Consider the following 20,258-nt stretch of genomic DNA (forward strand, 5'->3'; position numbering starts at 1 on the left):
GGGATGAACTCATTCCACGTTTAGAACTCCTAGCCTGAGGATTAAAGTATCAGTCTAGTATTACTATGAGTCTAGTGGGCACCAAGAGAAATATCCTGTTGTCCCACTGTCCTCAGTCCCAATAATTGGCTAAAAGGACTTCTTTATGTGGAAAATCCATAACAACTTCTCTTTGAACTTTCCCAAACAATCCTCATAGCCTTCCAGCAATATAGTGAAAGGGAAAGGCCAAAATGGTTTATGGACAGATGGGTGGGTGACTGGTTGCTTAGAGACAGTCATTGTTTCATTCAGCTATTGACTCAACAAATAAACTTAACAGTTCCTGGGAATGGTTTCATAGTGGCATCAGTGTTTGAGCTGAAGTAGGTTTAAAAGGAAGATTATTAGTTTCCTCAAGATGAGCTTGGGGAAAGATGAACATGTAAATAACCTGACATGTCAGTAGGCTAGGACTTAAAAGGCTGGTGGCCCATGACACAAACATATTCCTGTCTTGAGGACTTGTAGTCATTGGTCATCTTACTTTGTATGCCAAACCATTTGCAAGCAGTCTTGCTGTTTACTTTCACTGTTGAGTTAACTATTGCCTTACAAGTACCGTTTATCTCAGCCCACATGGTAATTGCCTTAAATTTAAAATCAAATCAACAAACGTTTGCACTCCAGCAAGGCTCTATAGGAGATAAAACGACATGGTTTACATAAAAAGATACATAGTAATTAAGATAACATATCCTAGGTGCCAAATGAGTGGTTCAGATAAGTGTTATGGCATGAGAGGATGGAACGATTTGCCATGACCTGGAATTGTCAGAGAGAACTTTGCAAAGGGAATTGGTGAGCTGAGCTTGAATGGATGAGTAGAAATAATATGAAATCTTTGTAATAGACTGAGAATTGCACTTTGATTAATTTGCCCAGCACACCGTGTTAGAAGGTACCTTTTAGGTTGATTATTTTAATACCACCTACATCTCATTATCTTGGAATATATCTAATAATAGAAAAAAAAAAAAAAGAAAAGCCCGTTAGAGCTGGGGGCAGTAGCACATGCCTATAGTCCCAACTACTTGGGAAGCTGAGGAAGGAGGATCCCTTGAGCCTAGGAGTTTGAGTCCAGCCTGGGCAACATAGGGAGATGCCATCTCTTAAAAAGAAAAAAAAATCCAGTTAGCAGCTTATCCATGATGATTGTCCAGAGTATATTGTCAGATCAGCCAAGAAAACGCCTAAGAGTAAAAGGGGTTTTTTGTTTGGTTTTGTTTGTTTGTTTGTTTTTAGTCTTGCTCTGTCACTTAGGCTGGAGTGCAGTGGCACAATCTTGGCTCACTGCAACCTCCGCCTCCCAGGTTCAAGCAATTCTTCTGCCTCAGCCTCTCAAGAAGCTGGGATTACAGGTGCCCGTCAGCACGCCTGGCTAATTTTTGTATTTTTAGTAGAGACGGGGTTTCGCCATGTTGACCAGGCTGGTCTCGAACTCCTGACCTCAAGTGATCTGCCTGCCTCAGCCTCCCAAAGTCCTGGGATTACCGGCATGAGCCACCACACCCAGCCATGAAAAGGTTTTTTTGATGACTCTCAGGGATCCGAGGAGGCTCATAAGGACTGATATCACAGGACCCTTGGTTCAGTTAGATCTCACAGAATCACCATTCTCTGAACGAAGGTGCGCTCTTAGGAAATGGGGCTCAAGATTTGGAGAGGCCTTACTGCATCCTTTCTCTATGACTTTGGATATTACACATAATTGCAGGACTGTGGGAGGCATAGTTATCAATAAGGGCTACAGAGGCTTTTGCTTAAGACACTGCCTGGTTTATTCCACAAACACCAGCTGTCTAGTAGACTTTAATAATTATGCATAAAATGGATGCAACAGATGTTCCTGGACCTCACTGCTGGAGGTTTTGAGTGGCAAATGAACAAACAAACTAGATGGAGGGGGAAGGGCAACCACCCAAATCTCCATTCCTAGGGGCTTAGAGGAATCATTTTTTCCCTTCCTCCATGTGAAATTATAAACAGCCACTTTGTAAACAGTTGTCACTTTTTGACTTTTAAAGATTCACAGTCTTTTCCTTTTGTTTACTTTGATGACCTTTGAAATAAGCTGCAACCGAAAGAGGGGAAAAAATTCCGTCTTTATTTTTCTAAAAGAGGAGTCTGTCTGTTCCCACAGTGCATTGGAAGCCAGCAAACTCCTGAGGCTGGCTCAGGCCCACTCAGGTTTTGGGGCCTTTAGGTACAGTTAAGTCCAGTTGCCTCAAACCCCTTCACTGGGCAGCTCAGAGTAACGTGCATTACCAGATGCTGGGTGCCAAACAGTTTTCTGTAAGCCAGTCTCTCTTTACAAGGCAAATTTTATAGCCTCTCTAAAATCTGGAAAATGCAAATTAATATAACTTTACATTTCCTTTGGCCTCATTTGCAGAAGAGGCAACACTGGAAATACAGTTGTGGCTCTTAAGAAGGCTGCCACCTATCTACTCCATGAAGAGCCTTCTCTGCCCCCAGTGGGTTTCTCCTCTGACCTGCTCTTCAGCCACATTGGGCACAGAACTGAAAAGTCAAAGGAGGAGACCAGAGAGGAAGAGCCTTGGGAATGTCAAAATTTCTTTTCTTTCATTTCTCTCTCGGTGAAAATACCACACAGCTACCCGTCTCAATAATTAGTATGTGAATTTTCATATTGAGTAGGGAGTTAGAGAATATATGACAAAAAAATATATTTTAGCTTTTATTGTTTCTGACTCTAAAAGTAATGTACTTTGTAGTGATAGGACAGTCCTGTATCTTGATTGTGGTAGTCGTTATACAAATTCATACATGGGATAAAATGGCACCGTCCTCCCCCACCAAATGGATGCATGTAGAAAATGGTGACAGCTGAATCAGGTATGCAGTCTGGTTAATAGTAATGTACCTATGTCAGTTTTCTGGTTCTGACATGGAACTATAGTTACATAAGATATCACCATTGGAGGAAGCTGAGTGAAAGGTACACGGACTCTGCTGTTTTTGCAATTTGCTATGAGTCTACAATTTCAAAACTTGAAAAAAATTGAAAAGTAGTGCACATTTCTACTGTAAAACTTTCTAAATTACAGAAGTATACAACATTGAATGTAAAAATCCCACTCCCCCAATTGTTAACAACTTGGCATTAATAAAAATGGGATCATAGTATTTTTGCAGCTTCCTTTTTCACTTTACAGTATGACTTGGAGATCTTTCCAGTTGAGTCTATATAAAACTACAACTTCTTTATAATGACTGTACAGTTTGGCTGTACATGACAGGATGTATGTAGGACTATCCCTTACTCTTTTCAACTGGTCCCGTATTGGTCATTTCTAAACTTTCCTATTCCATACAACCAGTGCTGCTGAAGATGATCCTTGAGCATCTATACCTTTGCTCCTATCTGTTTGTCTGTAAAATAAACTCCTAGAAGTGGGCATAGCAAAATTAAAGAAAGTGCATGTCTTCCATTTTGATAGCAAATGCCGGACTTTCAAGTCGTGGCTTTGCCCAACTCCATTGGGTACCATTTGTGTAGAATATGTTATGTATACAACATGATTCTGCTGATTACCCTCCAAAAAGGTTGTGACAATTTATACTTCCACCAGTGATGACTGAGAGTGTCTTATTTTCTTGTCCATCTATCAGTTGGGTCTTACTCTTTTTTTAAAAAAAGTATGTGCCAAATCCATAGGTTAAAAAAAACCCTCATTGTTTTATTACACTTCTTTAAACACTAATGAAATTAAAGATTTTCTGATACATTTATTGGCTATTTGGATGTCATCTGTGAATTGTTTATGTTCTTTGCTAAATACTTGCAGTTCCCAAAGTATGTGGCAAGGCATGGGATATTTTCAATTTTAGGGATAAGCACAGTGACACTTGCCATCTGTCAGACATCATGTGAATTACTAGAACAAAGTAATTTATAGTTTTTAACATTAGCTCATACTACATTCCTTTTGATGATGCTGTATCTTTGCAAAGTTGAGCATTTGGTAGTTGCTGTGATAAAAAAGCAAGCGCCCTGAGAAAATCAATGTGGAACAGGAATGAGTGGTAGAGTCCAAAGCTGGGGAAGCCATGAAGTATCCAATAGGCACATACATCCCATTAGTGAGTAATTGTGGTTATTTAAGAATGAAAGGAAAATATTTTTTCTTTCAACTTATGTTTATTTTTTCACACAGCCACTAAGTTATTAAGGCATAAATACTTATTGGATTGTTTGGACCTAACTACTTAATAAATGGAACTCTTAGCTATTTCCTTTGGCCTTAGGGCACCCTGAAAAAGTCAGTGAGGTACTAAAGGTGCTTTGAATTGAGAAAGTTTGACAATTCGTGCCATATTTCATTCAGTTACTTTCATTTTTGTTATTGATTTGCAAATTTTGTTCCTTAGGGGAATTAGCAGATATTTTACCCCTGGTTTCCCTCTACTTTTGAATCTTCATAGTAGTTTTTGCTATATAAAAGTTTTCAGTTTTTATGTTGACATATTTATACATCTTATTTCCGCCATTCATGGCTTTTTGTTTATTCTTTTAAAAAACATTTTTACCTGATGATTATAAAACATGATATAAAACATATTTCATTCCCTTCTAGCATTTTTATAGTTTCTTTTTTACATTTGATTCTTTTCTCCATCTGGAATTTATCTTAGTTTAAGGCTTTAGATAGGAATCCAACTATATCATTTCCCAAAGGACTGGTTGATTGTCTTAATACTGTTTATTGAATGAATCAGTCTTTTCACTACTGTTCAAATGTCACCTTTATCATCTACTTAGTTTCCATGTGCAGAATTTCGAAGGAGTTTATTTCTAGGCCTTCTGTTCTCTATTTCTCTTATAGCACTTAACCGTTTTCTGCCTTAAATTTCAGTATGTACATCTTACTTTCTGCACTGCATCATAAGCTCTTCCTATATTGCTTATTTTTGTGTCCTATACACTAAGCTATTTTATCTTTCCCTTCTTCCTCCCTCACTAAATCTTTTTCGCATTTTTATATTATAGGAATTTTTAGATATACACAAATAATATAATGAATCCCCATGTATCCATCACTCAGCTTCAAACATTGTCAATCGATGGCTAATTTTGTTTCATTTATGCCACTATGAGTTCCCCTTCTCCTTTATTGCCTTAAAATTAACTGTGTCTGCAATGGGGAAGGGATAGTTTTTTCAGTAAATGGTGCTGGGAAAACTGGATTTCCACATGCAAAAGAATGACATTGGACCCTTATACCTTACGCAAAAGTCAACTCAAAATAGATAAAAGATGTAAACGTAAGACCTAAGATATAAAACTCTAAGAAGAAAACACAAGGGAAACCTTGACATTGGCCTTGGCAGTGATTTCTTGGCTGTCACACCAGAAGGTCAGGCTACAAAAGCAAATATGGATAAAAGGACGATATCAAATTAAAAAGCTTCTGCAAGCAAAGGAAACAATAAACAAGATGAAAAGGCAGCCTATAATTATCTTACCTCAGTTAAAATGATTTTTAACCAAGAAACAGGCAATAATGAATGCTGGCGAAGATACGGAGAAAGGGGAAACTTTGTACACTGTTGGTGGGAATGTAAATTAGTACAATCACTATGGAGAACAGTTTGGAGGTTCCTCAAAAAGCAAAACCATATGATCCAGCAATCCCACTACTAGGTATATACTCAAAAGGAAGGAAATCGGTATATCAAAGAGATATCTGCACTCTCTTGTTTATTACAGCACTGTTCATAATATCCAAGATTTAGAATCAACCTAAGGCCTAAGTGTCCATCAGCAGATGAATGGTGTATTAGTTTGTTCTCACGCTGCTAATAAAGACATACCCATGACTGGGTAATTTTAAAGGAAAGAGGTTTAACTGACTCACAGTTCAGCATGGCTGAGGAGACCTCAGGAAACTTAACAATCATGGCGGAAAAGGAAGCAAACACATCCTTCTTTACGTGGTGGCAGCAAGGAGAAGTGCCAAGCAAAAGGGGGAAAAACCCCTTGTAAAACCATCAGGTCTCGTCAGAGCTCACTCTCTATCATGAGAACAGCATGAGGATAACCACTCCCATGATTCAATTACCTCCCTCTGGGTCCCTCCCTCAATACATGGGTTTATGGGAACTACAAGATGAGATTTGGGTAGGTACACAGCCAAACCATATCAAATGGTAAAGAAAATGTAGTCCATATACACAATGCAGTACTGTTCAGCCATAAAAAAGAAGGAGATCCTGACATTTGCAAAAATATAAATAGAACTAGAGGTTCCATGTTAAGTGAAATAAGCCAGGCACAGAAAGACAAATTTCACATTTTCACTCATTTGTAGGAGCCAAAAATTAAAACAATTGAACTCATGGAGAGAGAGTAAAATTATAGTTACCAGAGGCTGGGGAGGAAAGGAAAGGGGAATAGTTAATGGGTACAAAAATATAGTTAATTAGATAGAATGAATAATATCTGGTATTTGATAGCACAATAGGGCAACTACAGTCAACAATAATTTATTGTACATTTAAAAATAACTAAAAGAATATAATTGGAATGTTCATAGCACAAAGAAATGATAAATGGTTAGTACACATCGTGTGCCTATATCAAAATATCTTATGTACCGTATAAATATATACACCTACCATATACCCATAAAAAATAAAATGTAGCCAGGCGTGGTGGCTCATGCCTGTAATCCTAGCACTTTAGGAGGCCGAGGCTGGCGGATCACTTGAGGTCAGGAGTTCAAGACCAGCCTGGTCAACATGGCAAAACCCTGTCTCTACTAAAAATACAAAAATTGGCCGGGTGCAGTGGCTCACTCACGCCTGTAATCCCAGCACTTTGGTAGGCTGAGGTGGGCAGATCACGAGGTCAGGAGATTGAGACCAGCCTGGCTAACACGGTGAAACCCCATCTCTACTAAAAATACAAAAAATTAGCCAGGCATGGTGGCAGGCACCTGTAGTCCTAGCTACTCGGGAGACTGAGGCAGGAGAATGGCGTGAACCTGGGAGGCGGAGCTCGCAGTGAGCCAAGAACGCACCACTGCACTCCAGCCTGGGCAACAGAGCAAGACTACATCTCAAAAAAAAAAAAAAAATTAGCCAGGCTTGATGGCCCGTGCCTGTAGTCCCAGCTACTTGGGAGGCTGAGGCAGTAGAATCGCTTGAACCTGGGAGGCAGAGGTTGCAGTGAGCCAGGATTGTGCCACCACACTCCAGCATGGGCAACAGAGCAAGACTCCATCTCAATAAATAAATAAAATAAAATGTGAAAAAAGGCAGCCTACAGATTGGGAAAAAGTATTTGCAAGCCATGTATCAGATAAGAGGTTATTATCTAAGATTTATGAATAACTCATACAACTCATTAGCAGGAAAATATATAACCCAATTTAAAAATGGACAATGAACTTGAATACCCATCTGTTTTATATCTCAAAAAAGATGACATGAAAATGTCCAACAGGTATATAAAATAGTGCTCAACATCACTAATCATTTGATTTGCATTCAAATGAAATCAAAACCATTATGTGATGCCACCTCACTCCTCGTAGGATAGCTGTTATCAAAAAACAAGAGATAAGTGTTGGTAAGGGTGTGCAGAAAAGGGAACCCTTGTACCCTGTTAGTGGGCATGCAGATTGATGCCTCCATAATGGAAAACAGTATGAAGATTCCTAAAGAAATTTCAAATAGAACCATCATAAGACCCAGCAATCCTGCTTCTGGGTATGTATCCAGAGAAAGTGAAATAACCTGGGTATCCATAAATGGATGAATGAATAAAGAAACTGAGAGAGATAGGTTATGTGCAGTAGAATACTATTCAGCCTTTAAAAAGGAGGAGATCTTGCCATTTGCTACAACATGAATGGACCAGGAAAACACTTTGCCGAGAGAAATAAGCCAGACACCGAAAAGTATTGCATGATCTTAATTATATGTGGAATCTTTAAAAAAATAATAAAAGTCAAATATATAGAACTGGAGAATAAACTCATGGTTAGTGGTTACCAGGGTTGGAGTATGAGATGGGAAATCAGATGTAGGTCAAAGGATACAAAGTAGCAATTACGTAGGATGAACAAGTTGAAAGATCTAACTACAGTATTAGGACTGTAGTTAATAACCCACTCTTGCCCTGGAAGGTGGTGGTAGGGATGCTGGTTACTATGTGAAATAATGAGTATGCTAATTTGTTTCACTGTAATAACCCTCTCTCTCTCTCTCTCTCTCTCTCTCTCTCTCTCTCTCTCTCTCTCTCTCTCTCTCTCTCTCTCCCTCTCCCTCTCCTCATAACATGTTCTATACCTTAAATATACACAATAAAATTTATTTTAAAAAATTAACTTTGTCTTGACTGAACAAATCATCTGCTTTTTTATTATTATTATTATTATTATTTTTTAGTCTCACTCTGTCACCCAGGTTGGAGTGCAGTGGTGCGATCTCTGCTCACCGCAACCTCCGCCTCCCGGGTTCAAGTGATTCTCCTGCCTCAGTCTCCCAAGTAGCTGAGATTACAGGCACAAGCCACCACACCCGGCTAATTTTTGTATTTTTAATAGAGATGGGGTTTCGCCATGTTGGCCAGGCTGGTCTTGAACTCCTGACATCAGGTGATCCACTTGCCTCGGCCTCCCAAAGTGCTGGGATTACAGGCATGAGCCACTGCACCATGTATTATTTTTCATTGGTAAGTTTTACTACATTAAGAGTTTCTTGTTGATCTTGATACTCTCTCTTTCAGAAAACTCAGTAGTTGAAGATCCAGATATATAAGCAAGATAAATTATCACATATAATACAGCTCTTCCTAAAGAATTTAAACAGATTTATTTTACAAATAATTTTATAACTAGATTTTCAGAAATGTATCTGTGTTCTAAAATTAGGAACTTTTTAGTTAGAGCAGGTATTATGTTAGTGTTAGTTAATTTTAAATTCTTCATATGCAGGCCTTCATTTGTATATTTGGGTTAAGTTGACTATCTGACATCACTGTCCAAACCTTGCCCTTAGCAACAGCTTGGGGGCCCTTGTTGAGGGCCCTTGACAAGTCTCCCCTGTGAAGGAACTCATAATTACTTTATAGAATTTAGAACAACAGGTGAGAGATGATCCAAGACAAATGTATACTTTCTCTCTTGTCAATACTATTTCCCCCAACATCTTGGTGTGACCAGGGTTTACAGAGGTGGCTTTTAGCACCCCAGCTGCTGCTGCAAGTGCAGCTTCTGTTCTGCCACCCCCTAGCAAGACCGTGGAAGAATTCCGAATCAATGAATCCTCTGTTTTCAGCCCCTCTCCCTGCCAGATAAAGAGGTCTATATTCTAGAAAAGGATAGTATAGATTGATAACCGTGATGATGGGATTAAACAGTTTTTTAAAATCATCAAATTAAAGGAGATGTTGGGGCACTGAAGAGAAAAACAGTGAGTTTTAGGGTGGGAGTGGGGGTAGTTGAGGAAAGCTGGGGAGAGTTTTATGGGGAAGGTGACATTTAAGCTGGGCCTTACTTTATTAATGGAATTTCAGTAGGTGGAGTTGGAGAAGGTGGGGAGACAAATGAGGGAACGTCCTGGCCAGGAAAGCATTTGTAAGTTGTTAGGAATGGGAAATTGTTCTTTGTGGCCACAGAATAGGTTCGTAAAGTGGAAGAAACAGAAATTAAATCTAAAAAGGTAGATTGAGCCTTTAGTGCAAGCACATTCTTTAGGAGGTTGAAAGTCATTGATGGATTTCGAACTTGAGAGTCATGTCCTCAGAGCTTGGCTTTAGGAATATTTCTTTGCTGGCCATGTGTGAAATAAGTGCTGGCAGAGACCAGGCAGTTAAGTTGTTTTTATCATCTGGGTGCAAAGTCTTCTTGCTCCTGAACTAGAATAGTGGGAGTGTTAATAGAAAGGAGGGGATGGATTTGAGGCCCAAAGTGAATTTCCAGTCCCCAGCAGGCTTTGTGTTTTTGTACACTGTAGTCCTTAAAGATATTCACGGCCTGTTTCCTGTGATTCTCTCCCCAAACCAGAATCAGCTAGGAAGTAATTACACTTTGTAATTAGCATCCTTTTCCTGGCAGCAACACACAACACAGTAAGGTGTCATGTTTTGGGGATTTAGCAAGACCGTCCTAAGGATGTATTCTTACCCAATAAACAGGTTGAAGTTTAGGGAAGCAACCACATGAAATGCTTTCTGGCTGGCCCTCTAGCAGATTGGTGGATTAATGTGGACAGCAAGTTCCCACCAAGCACTTTCTTCTGGGGAATGACCAGGTTGAGGAGTTCAGGTATCCCAAGGTTCTGGCTCTAGCCCAGTTGGGCTGTGAATAAAAAACAACATGTTGAGCTCTGTACAGATGATATAAGTAGGTACTTATACCCAATAAGCATGGCACCCTGCATTGTGGAAGTCAGAGGCAAGAGGGGTGCTCTTGAGAGGCCTACTGCCTAGTTGGGGTTCCAGTTAATATGCCTGAAGCAGAAAACAAATCCTAGTCCACATTGGAATGACTGCAAATGACATACTGTATTGTTAGAGACCTTTCTCTCTCTTGCCTTCCTACCCTGCCCTGCACTCACATACAAACACGATCTGCATTTTGAATAATTTTTGCTGTATCTGTTTCCCAGCAGTGATGTGATTGGGCTTGTTTCTGTGAATTAGAAAGTTTAGATTCCTCCCTCAGTCATCTCCCTTTTACCCTTTTACCCCCTTTCAATCTGACATAGAGCCATAAAATACTTCTGCCTGCCTGCCTGCAGTTCTGTTTGTATGAATTAAGTCGACAGGATAAATATTCACATTCCCAGCTACAGGCTGAAACAATGTTTGCCTGTTCTGCCCAGTGAGTCGAGAAAAAAAGGGGGCCTGACATCACCCTATACTGTACATTCCCGGCATAGATCATTTATTTAAGTCCCTGAAAAAATACAGATGTTTTACCAGTCGAAATAAAATCCTGTGTAAACACTAAGGAAAATGTGGCACTGACTCAGCTTTGGGGGTTGAAGCAATGCAGGGAGAAAACTAGGCAAAATGGCAGATACAGAAATTTTATACTTGGCTGAAGGTGATAGGGTCAAAAATATTCACCTGTAGTCTGCATGCAGCAAGGGAAAAACAGCATTTGCTTTTAAGAAAATACAGTTGCAGAAGTGGACAGGTTTTTTTATCTTCAGAATTTGAGGTTTTTAATGATTACGATACATTTACCCCATTTATATCTGACCTTTGAAATGAGCATCTCTTTTCTTATTGGAGTTGTCTTTTTTCATAGCCTGTCTAACCTTGTCCTGTTATTGCTGGATCCTGCTGGTTTCTGGAGCTCAGCTGCTGTTGATTTTATAAGGGGGAAAATTGCCTGGAAGCCATGCTTGGTGAAGAGGAAAACCCATCTCAGCGTTGCATTCCCAAACAACCATATATCATCTTGATCTTGTCTAACACAAGTTGCTATTTTAGTCCAGCAGCATAAACTAGACATATTTTACTGGTGCAGTGCAAGTTTTTTCAGGGAACTGCCTCATGACTCTTTTTAGGCCCATGGCATTTGTTCAAAGAGCATTTCAAAGCTGCCAAAATGGACCCCATGCTTTGCACAGATGCCTGGGGCTCCCCTGAGTCTCTCTGTGTTTAGAGTGGAGGGGTGAGGGACAGAGGGTAACTGCTTCCAGGTTCTCCAGACTTCTCAGTTCCCCTCAAACTTTCATTAAGGCTTGCATCTCAGGGGCAAGAAATCAGCCTACTCACTGACACCCTCCTGCAGTGCATTCCCTGTTCCTCCTAGCTGCTTCCATGACCACCCCCTCCTCGGGGCAGGGCTGACAGTCCCATCTCTTGGCAGCTCCATGCCTATGATAGTCATGGATGATGCTGTTGGCTTGTACTTGTTTGTTTCATAATGTGCTTTCAGTCTTTTTCTGATTGGGTCATAACTATCTTAGGGCAACAAAGCTTTCTCCTGTTTCTTGTGCTGATGACCTCTATGTCCACCTCTAACCCTTCTCCAAGGGACCTATTACAGCTAGGGGTAAGCATCTGTCCTCTGTTTTTCCCAGTGTGATTATTAATAGAGCTCCCTTTTGTCCCTGAAGAATTCTTTTTTGCGACATAAATTACCCTAAGTAAAGCAGTCATCACACGAATGTTCCCAGCCAAACTCATTAATTCCCCTCCCTCATTCCCAAGCCTGCTGTAGATTCTCTTATGATCTGCATCTTGAAAGATGCCCCTTGTTCACCAGCTGCCCAAGTTAAGAGGCTCTTTCCTATGGCTTAACTCCATGTCTAAAGCAGTTGCCAAGCCCTGCCTCTGCAGCCCGCAGAAGCTCTCTCAAATGTATCCTTTCCTCTCCTTCCATTTCTGTTTTAGTTTAGATTGGAGTGGGGTGGAAATGTCACAAAATCAGAATCCTACCCGTGCCAGGCAGGTAAGTGAACCAAAGGGAGACGAGTATAAACACAGGGGCTCCCTGCCCATTCTTTGTTTTCAAACTTTTACTAGAGATTTGGGTTCAGTAAGTATTTTATTTTTTTCTTGATTCTCCAAAAGTTTAAAACAAACAAACAAGAAAGCCTAAGAGCTTTGATAAATGGCATTGACCCTCCGTCTTAGTGACTAGAGTAACAGGCAATAGTAATAGTGGTGACAGTGGTGGTCTAGAGAGTGCAGTTCTCATCTCCGGGGCAAGCTCCTGCTGCTCAGCTCCGGCCAGGTGACTGTTTGCCCTACAGGAAGGTGGGCCGCTATAGCCAGATCTAATTTTTCAAAATGGAAATCAGGATGACTTTAATGTGAAATCTCCCAATTCATAAAGGTTGATTTAAAAGTACTATGTGGGCTAAATAAAACATCTGCAGCCACTTTTGGCCCACAGGCTATTGGTTTTGAGCCGCTGGTTTCAACCCTCACCTCCTCTTGTCTAGACTACTGCAGTAGTCCTGGGCATTCCCTTCTGCTATGACCTCCACACTGCCCCTGGCTTTTTTCTTCAAATTACAGATCTCATCACCCAACAGCACTCTCTGAAGAAACCTTTGCCGTCCACAGAATAAAGTACACATTCCATGACGTTGCCTTTAAGGTCTTTATCTGACTAGACCCAACTCCTTTCTCCAGCTGTGTCTCCTACCACCCTGTGCACACCCTAGCTGTGCTCTGCGCACACAGGACCACTTGCCGTCCCCTGAATAGTACCAATATTTTTAAAAATTAAGAGACTATTTTTAGAACCATTAGATTTACGGAAAAATTGAACTGGTAATACAGAAAGTTCCCAAATATTTTTCTCCTCCCCACCTCCTTCCCCCAATTTTCTCCTACTATGAATATCTCGTGTTTGTGTGGTGCATTTGTTACAATTAATGAAGCAGTATTTACACATTATTATTAACTAAAGTCCATAGTTTAAGATTCACTCTTTTTGTTGGCATTACCAATATTTTAATACCCTTAAAATGTGTTTTAATTGTTTTCACTGCTTGCATACCCTTCCCTTGATTCTGGCAAGATTGTTTTTAAGGCCACGTATGCATATCACTCTTTCTGCAGAGTCTTCTCTGACTGTTTATTTTTGGAATGGGGCTGGAAGAGAGGGAGCAGACAGAACATGGAAAAGAATCAACATTGTTATCACTTCCCTAGTGTGTGCCTAGTAGTATATATATTCTTTTAAATCTCTCTACAGTCCTACAAGTTAGATATTATTATAGGCCATTTACCATGGAGAAACAGAGGTTAAGTTCCCCAAAGCCACAAAACTGATAATTGGTTTACACCTATCTCTGCCCGGCTCCAAAATCCATGCTCTTCCACTTTCCCATGAGGCTGGATTCTTAGCACTAATCTAGCCTTCCTGCCTCCACCATCAGATGAGGCATCCATGGGGGTGAGGAGTACAGCGTGATATAGCTCTCCGTTCCACTCCAGACACAGAAGTCGGCACTACAATAGCTCACCAAACCCAAGGGAATGTGTCCTAAAGGAGTGAATATAGGAAGAAGCACCAAATACCGACATCGTTTTTATTTGGCAAATGCTTGTTGAATTCCTACAGTGCATCAGACTTATTGGAGGGGGAGGTCAAGCATAAAAACAAAAGTGATGACGATGCTGCCATGCAGGTTGTAAATCGTGACCAGGCAGAGTCAGGAAAGCTATTGATTTTTCATGTCTCCGTGACTAGAATGTAAGCTACAGGAAAGCAAGGAACTATCTGGTCTCTGCTGCAACCCCTCGGACAGTGCCTGGTAATAAGAGTTGTTTAATAAATATTTGTTGACAATGTTTGGATTCAGTTACCAATTTAGGACACATAAAATGACACTGAACTTCTGAGTTCTCATGTGTGTTCAGTTAATCGTCCTCCTTGGTTCTGGCAGCTTTGGTTTCTCTGTGCTTGGTTCAGTACAGGCCTGGGCCTGACTGCTTTCTTAGCCTCAGAATTCTTTGGGACCAGAACTTTAGGAAAGTGAGGAAGAAAGAGTTGCCTTGCCACTTGCCATCCTTTAAGAGCTGATGGACAAACTGCCCTTCTTGAGAGCTGCCAGAGCTCCTGAGTCTGACCTTGATCAAATCCTAGTTTCAAAGGGCCTGGCCTTATACCTGGACCTCATGCCAAAGGATGGTCTCATTTTTCTTGAACCCAACACACTAAGTGTCTATGAGGTTAGTTGTGTATTCAAATATTTTTATTTTCTTAAAGAAAAATATCTCAGAAACACTAACCTGTTTCATACAATTGCTTATAAAACTTTCTTTCCTTTCTCCTTCCCTTGTCTTCTCTTCTCCCTCTCCTTCCCTGCCCCATTTTTTTCCTTGACTTCTCTGACCCTGGCCCTTCGACATGCTTATTTCCGCCACAGTTCTTTTCAGCGTACCTGTCTCTCCATTTATCTCGTGTAAATAGATCGCTCTCCATTCCTGGTGAATAACCAGAGTCACAATTGTCTGATTTGTACCCAGTGTGACAGAATTGTAGGCTGATTTTCATAAACCAGAGCTACCAAGCGTTTCAAAAACAGTCTTGTTTTTGCCAAGTAAGGTGAGCAAATATAGGACTAAGTTTAAACATCCATCAGGAGTTATTTTTGAAGTGATTGCTTCTAAATGAGAAGCATTTGAAAATCTCACAGGTTTCCTTACAAGTAAATTCCGAAGTCATGTATTTTGCTGGTGTCTGCTGATTAATTGCGATCCTATGACACCATGAAAAGCCCTGGTGGTTGGTTTTGTGCAGCTGTAGAGAAAAGTAAAGCAAAGCCCAGTGACTTTGCCAGCTCTTTCAGGACAGTGGGGATTCAGGCTGAGGGAGGTATTTTTTCCCTCTGGCAGTCACCACATAAGAACAGAAGCTCCAGCCAGACCCATTGCTCCAGACTCCACAACGGGTGGTTTGGGTCCCTGCGGGGGTGTGGTGAAGGCATGACATTTGATCTGTTGCTTCTGCAATAACAGATCCATTATTAGAGAAAGCATTTTCAGTCTCCACATTGGGACTTGTGTTCACTCTCCTGTACAGTTACTTCTGTTTAGAAGAAATTTATTTTGATTCTCTAAACAGAAAGTGCTTGGCATGTATTTGTTGTTGGTGATTGCAGACGTCTGACCCAGTAAAACCTGCCAGCTTACCGATTTAGGGTCTGATGACTCTGGATTGATTTTATCTGGCCTTTTCTGTTTCTCATTACCCCCTTCCATATCTAACTCTCAATTATTTCACTATTGTGAGCCCCTTGTTGATAGGAGAGAAAGAGAGGAAAACGTTGAATCTGGTTACACAGAAAGAATTATTCACAGCTCTAGAGAAGGATATAATAGGGAAAGAAAACAGATGTTATTAAAATAGACTTTCAGAGTTCTTAGTGTGTTTATCTATGCTTACTTTGCCACACCCACCTCTTCCTCTTGATTTAGATAAGGAGGCTGGAGACTGAAGGATTTCTCTTGACATGCATTTTTCTCCTTGGCACTAGCCAAGGTCAAAAGATCTCATTTATGCCCTTGTCCTTATTCTTTGTCTGCTATAGATTTGTACTCCTCACAGAGGCCTTGCGGATGTCATTGCTGAATGCAGTACATACATACGTGCATACGTGCATATACGCGAGTATCCTTGTATAAGTGGGGCATGGCTGCATTGCTGCATTCACTCCTGACATCGACGGGAAGATCTGCTAAAAAAAAAAAAAAAAACCCTAAATAGTTACAAACATCACTGCCCAGTATTTGCTAAGGCAAGAATTAGTTTGACCTACTTCTTTAGCCAAGACTGTTCTAATGAATTCAGACATGTAAACCAGTTTAGACTCTCAAACAATGTATTTTTCTTTAAATTTAAGACTTTGACTTTAAAAGGCACATTTTATTTTCATGTGCAACAGCTAACATAAAGATGTTTGCATTTCTTTGCTGAAATCAGTGTATAGGTTGTTTGTAATAAACTCTTGTGGCAGATGATTGGTGGGCCACAGTCATCAGTTTTGGGGATTGTGTGAGAAACCCATAACAAGGTATGGATTAAGGACTTGGGTTTCTCACCACTGCTACATCCTCCAAAACCAACATGCCTTTCTGCAAAGGGACCAGAGCTACATTCTGCAGGTGTCTGTTTTCTTTGAGGGGAGCATTTTAAGGAAACTTAAAAGGGAGGAACTGAGCATTTAGGAAAAATATATTTTCACAGCAGGATTTTTTTTCTTTTTTGGTTTAGGTTTTTCATTTGTTGCAAGCCTACTCAGACTCCAAACATGGAACGAATTCAGACTTCCAGCACGAGCTGACTGACATCACTGTTTGTACCAAAGCCAAACTCTGGCTGGCCAAGAGGTATGTTAAAATCCCACATGAGCAAGGAGTTATCAGGGGTTAGGAATACATTTGAGAATTGCTGTTTGTAGTTGTGGGGAGTTTTAAAAGTCATTGGCATGAGTTTTCTAAACTTATTGGAGTATTTATCCTTTTAGAACTTTGGGTTGTGGTAAAGAAAGAAAAATATTTTCTTGACAATTTTTCTAAAACTGCTAAGTGACTGAGGGGCATGTAATATGGCTTTTTATCTGCCCACCAATCAGCTTGTTTTTGTTGAAACCTGCTGCGTGTCCAGTCCTGTGTTAGATATTATAACAATGAAAGGTAGTAATTGACTAAATCATGTGGTACAGACTCTTAGGTGCCGTGGCAACTCAGAGATTAAAGATTGCTATAGGCTTGAGTAGGCACTGAGGGACAGATAGGGTGTGAATAGCAAGAGGGGATGGAAGTTGCCTTTCTTAGGTGGGTAGTAAGGTAGCTTGAATAAGCAAGGCAAAAAAGAATAGAAACATATTTTTCATCCTTGCCATTGTTAGTTTATCCTGGAACTTAGAACATTTACTGTGTGAAAGATGAAAGAGTAAAAGGAATTTCTCATGTAATATACAGGGAGTCCTCTCTGTAACGCCATGTTCAAAATCTGTGTTGCAGGAGTCTGGTGGTGGTAGGATAGTGTTAACTGCAAAGGCCCCCGTAGGTCCTCTGTAAGTTCCACCAGAGTAGCTCCAGAAGAGGCGCATGTGTTAGTGTTACCACCTTTCCTGCCATAGTACACGCATTTAATTAAAAGTCAGTTTATTGGCTGGGTGCGGTGGTTCATGTCTGTAATCCCAGCACTTTGGGAGGCTAAGGCAGGAGGATTGCTTGAGCCCAGGAGTTCAAGAACAGCCTGGACAACATAACAAGACCCCATCTCTACAAAACAACGACAACAACAAAAATTAGCCAGGTATGGTGGTGCATGCCTGTAGTCCCAACTACTTGGGAGGCTAAGGCAGGAGGATGGTTTGGGCCCAGGAGTTTAAGGCTCTGGTGAGCTATGATTGCACCACTGCACTCCAGACTGGATGACAGAGCAAGACCTTGCTTCAAAAATAAATAAATTTCTGATGCTTAGAGTTTGAGAAACAAACAAGTTTAAAAAAAAGAAAAAAGTATATTGGCTGTCTAAGGTAGAAGACTCTCTTTTTTATTTTTCAAAAAGTATGCTTTTGGTCACTTTTGTTGGGCTCTTACCTTCTATGGCAAGTCAAGTAATGGGCTGTGTGAGGCTCTCAAATCAGTTTAATTCAACAGAGCATTGTTGAGCACAGGCTACCTGCTAGCCTTTTTGTTAGGAGATGTAGGGATACCGAAATATAAAAGAGCTAGTCCTGGCTCCAGGGACTTCCAGGAAGTGAGAAAGATGTGTATAAATAATTTTCATCTGGTATATTAAGTATTATAACAAATGTCTGTAGTAGGTACAGCAGTACCCCAGAAGAGGGGGTGAGAGAGGGCTGACATCAAACTGGCCATCAAGAGTGAGCCAGAATTTTGCCAAGTAGCCAAGACAGGTAGGGGAATTCCAGGCTTAGGTAATAGCATAGGCAGAGACACAGCAATATGAAACGGCACTGTAGGTTTGCAGACCCATAAGGAAGTTAGCCCTCTGGAACCTAAAGTGTAAGGCACAAGTGGCAGAGTATGGGGCTCAAGAAATATGCCCAGGCCACACAGTGAAAGCTCTTGTAAGAAACCTTTTGGTGAAGGAGCCAGTGGTGAATTTCCCAATGTGTGGATGTGTGTATCTCAATTATTGTCTCAACATTAATAGCTTTGGACAGGGATATTGATGGAGAAATTATCTTGTGTCTGAAATGCCAGTAAAATTATTGGGAGCCTCTCATTTTTAGTCTGTTAGTCTATTCTCCCTTTTTTTAGACAGGGTCATGCTCTGTCACCCAGGTTGGAGTGCAGTGGCGCTACCATGGCTCACTGTAGCCTTGACCTCCTGGGGCTCAAGTGATCCTTCCGCCTCAGTCCCCTGAGCAGCTGGGACTACAGGCACACGCCACTATGCCTGGCTAATTTTTGTGCAGTTTTTTGGTGGAGAAGGAGTTTTAACAGGTTTCCCAGGCTGGTCTTGAACTCCTGGGCTCAGGTGATCCACCTGCCTCGGGCTCCCAAAGTGTTGGGATTACAGGCGTGTGAGCCACTGCACCCAACCTGTTTTCTCCATTTTATTTAGAGAGTAGGAGTTGCTTACCCATAAAGTGTTTACCCAAGCCTAGTACCATTTGCCTTCTGTGTGGCTCTTAGCGTCCCAAAGATACATATCACATCAGTACCCTCAGCTGTTTGCCAGGTAATAGGCCACTTCTTCCTACCTGTTATTTCTGGGGATCAAGAAGTCAGGGCTGTCCAGAAATTATCCTCTGAAACCTGCTTCTAGCCAGGACTGTCCCAAGTATCCTAACACTCTAGTTCTTGAAGTGCTGTAAGGAAGGAGTTTCTGCCCCCTTAGCTTGCTACTCCTTCATGCTTCTCATAGAAAGTCATTATCCACTGGCTTCCTGAGTCCATTACCTCTTGTTGGATGGGATGGAAGAGATAGAGCGGCAGGCCAGCCATTGAGTGGACCTTCATGTTGTGCAGTGCCTGAAGATGGCTGACAAAGCTGCCATCAGCTTCCTCTGCAGCTAAGAGGAAGAGAAGTCCTCCTGGTCTTTTAAAACCTGTCCTGTGGTCCCTATTGCTGTTTTCTAATTGGGCTTTCCATTCTCCTTCCCTCTGCTCCCCACCCCACTTATGATTTTTCTCCATGATTTTCCAGCTCTAGAAGACAAAGGAATGAATCACTGCAATTTACTGGGTTTCCACCTTCCTTGCCCAGAATCTAGGAAAGCCACTTTTCTGTTTCCAGTACAGTCAACTCTCTATTATCCAAGTGTGAACTTTCCACTTTGTGGGTGGTCTGTGAATGGTTCCTAACACCAGGCTTCCTTTTGCTCCCCAGCACACTTTTACAAGTGTTAATCAGGATGTGTTCAGAGCCTGAAATAGAGTTTGGAAGGAAAACATACTGCCAGACAGCACAATGCATTCCAAAGCTTTGTATCAGTTTTTCTATATTATCCACATCATTGACAGGATAACTTTGAGGTTCCTAAATAGCAAATTATAGAACTGGGTATAAGTGATGAAGCCTCGGTGTCACGTGCCTGCCCTGTCCCTGAGGTCCTCTTGTTCCGGGAGTTGTCTGTCTGTACTAGTTAACTCCATGCTCAGACGAACCCCCTCTCGTCCTAGCGGTCCCTTCTCAGAACAGACCCCTGTCTTTACTTTCTCACCTGCCTTTCCCATGAAGATATTACAGTGCAGAGTATTCCAAATTCAACTACTGAAGAGGCTTTTT

The 20,258-nt window shown here is 41.0% G+C and overlaps 1 protein-coding gene across 10 annotated transcripts in view; it reads left to right on the top strand.

Annotated features, from left to right (window-relative positions):
- Positions 1-20,258, top strand: part of THADA (THADA armadillo repeat containing) — a 366,352-nt gene that overhangs the window by 237,764 nt on the left and 108,330 nt on the right. For all 10 annotated transcript variants that reach the window (XM_054475156.2, XM_063648769.1, XM_054475159.2 and 7 more), the window contains one exon: positions 16,761-16,876. In XM_054475156.2, the coding sequence (XP_054331131.1) occupies positions 16,761-16,876 (116 nt within the window). The remainder of the gene's footprint in view (positions 1-16,760; positions 16,877-20,258) is intronic.

Source organism: Pongo pygmaeus, chromosome 12, assembly GCF_028885625.2.
Source record: "Pongo pygmaeus isolate AG05252 chromosome 12, NHGRI_mPonPyg2-v2.0_pri, whole genome shotgun sequence".
Classification (NCBI taxonomy): Eukaryota; Metazoa; Chordata; class Mammalia; order Primates; family Hominidae; genus Pongo; species Pongo pygmaeus.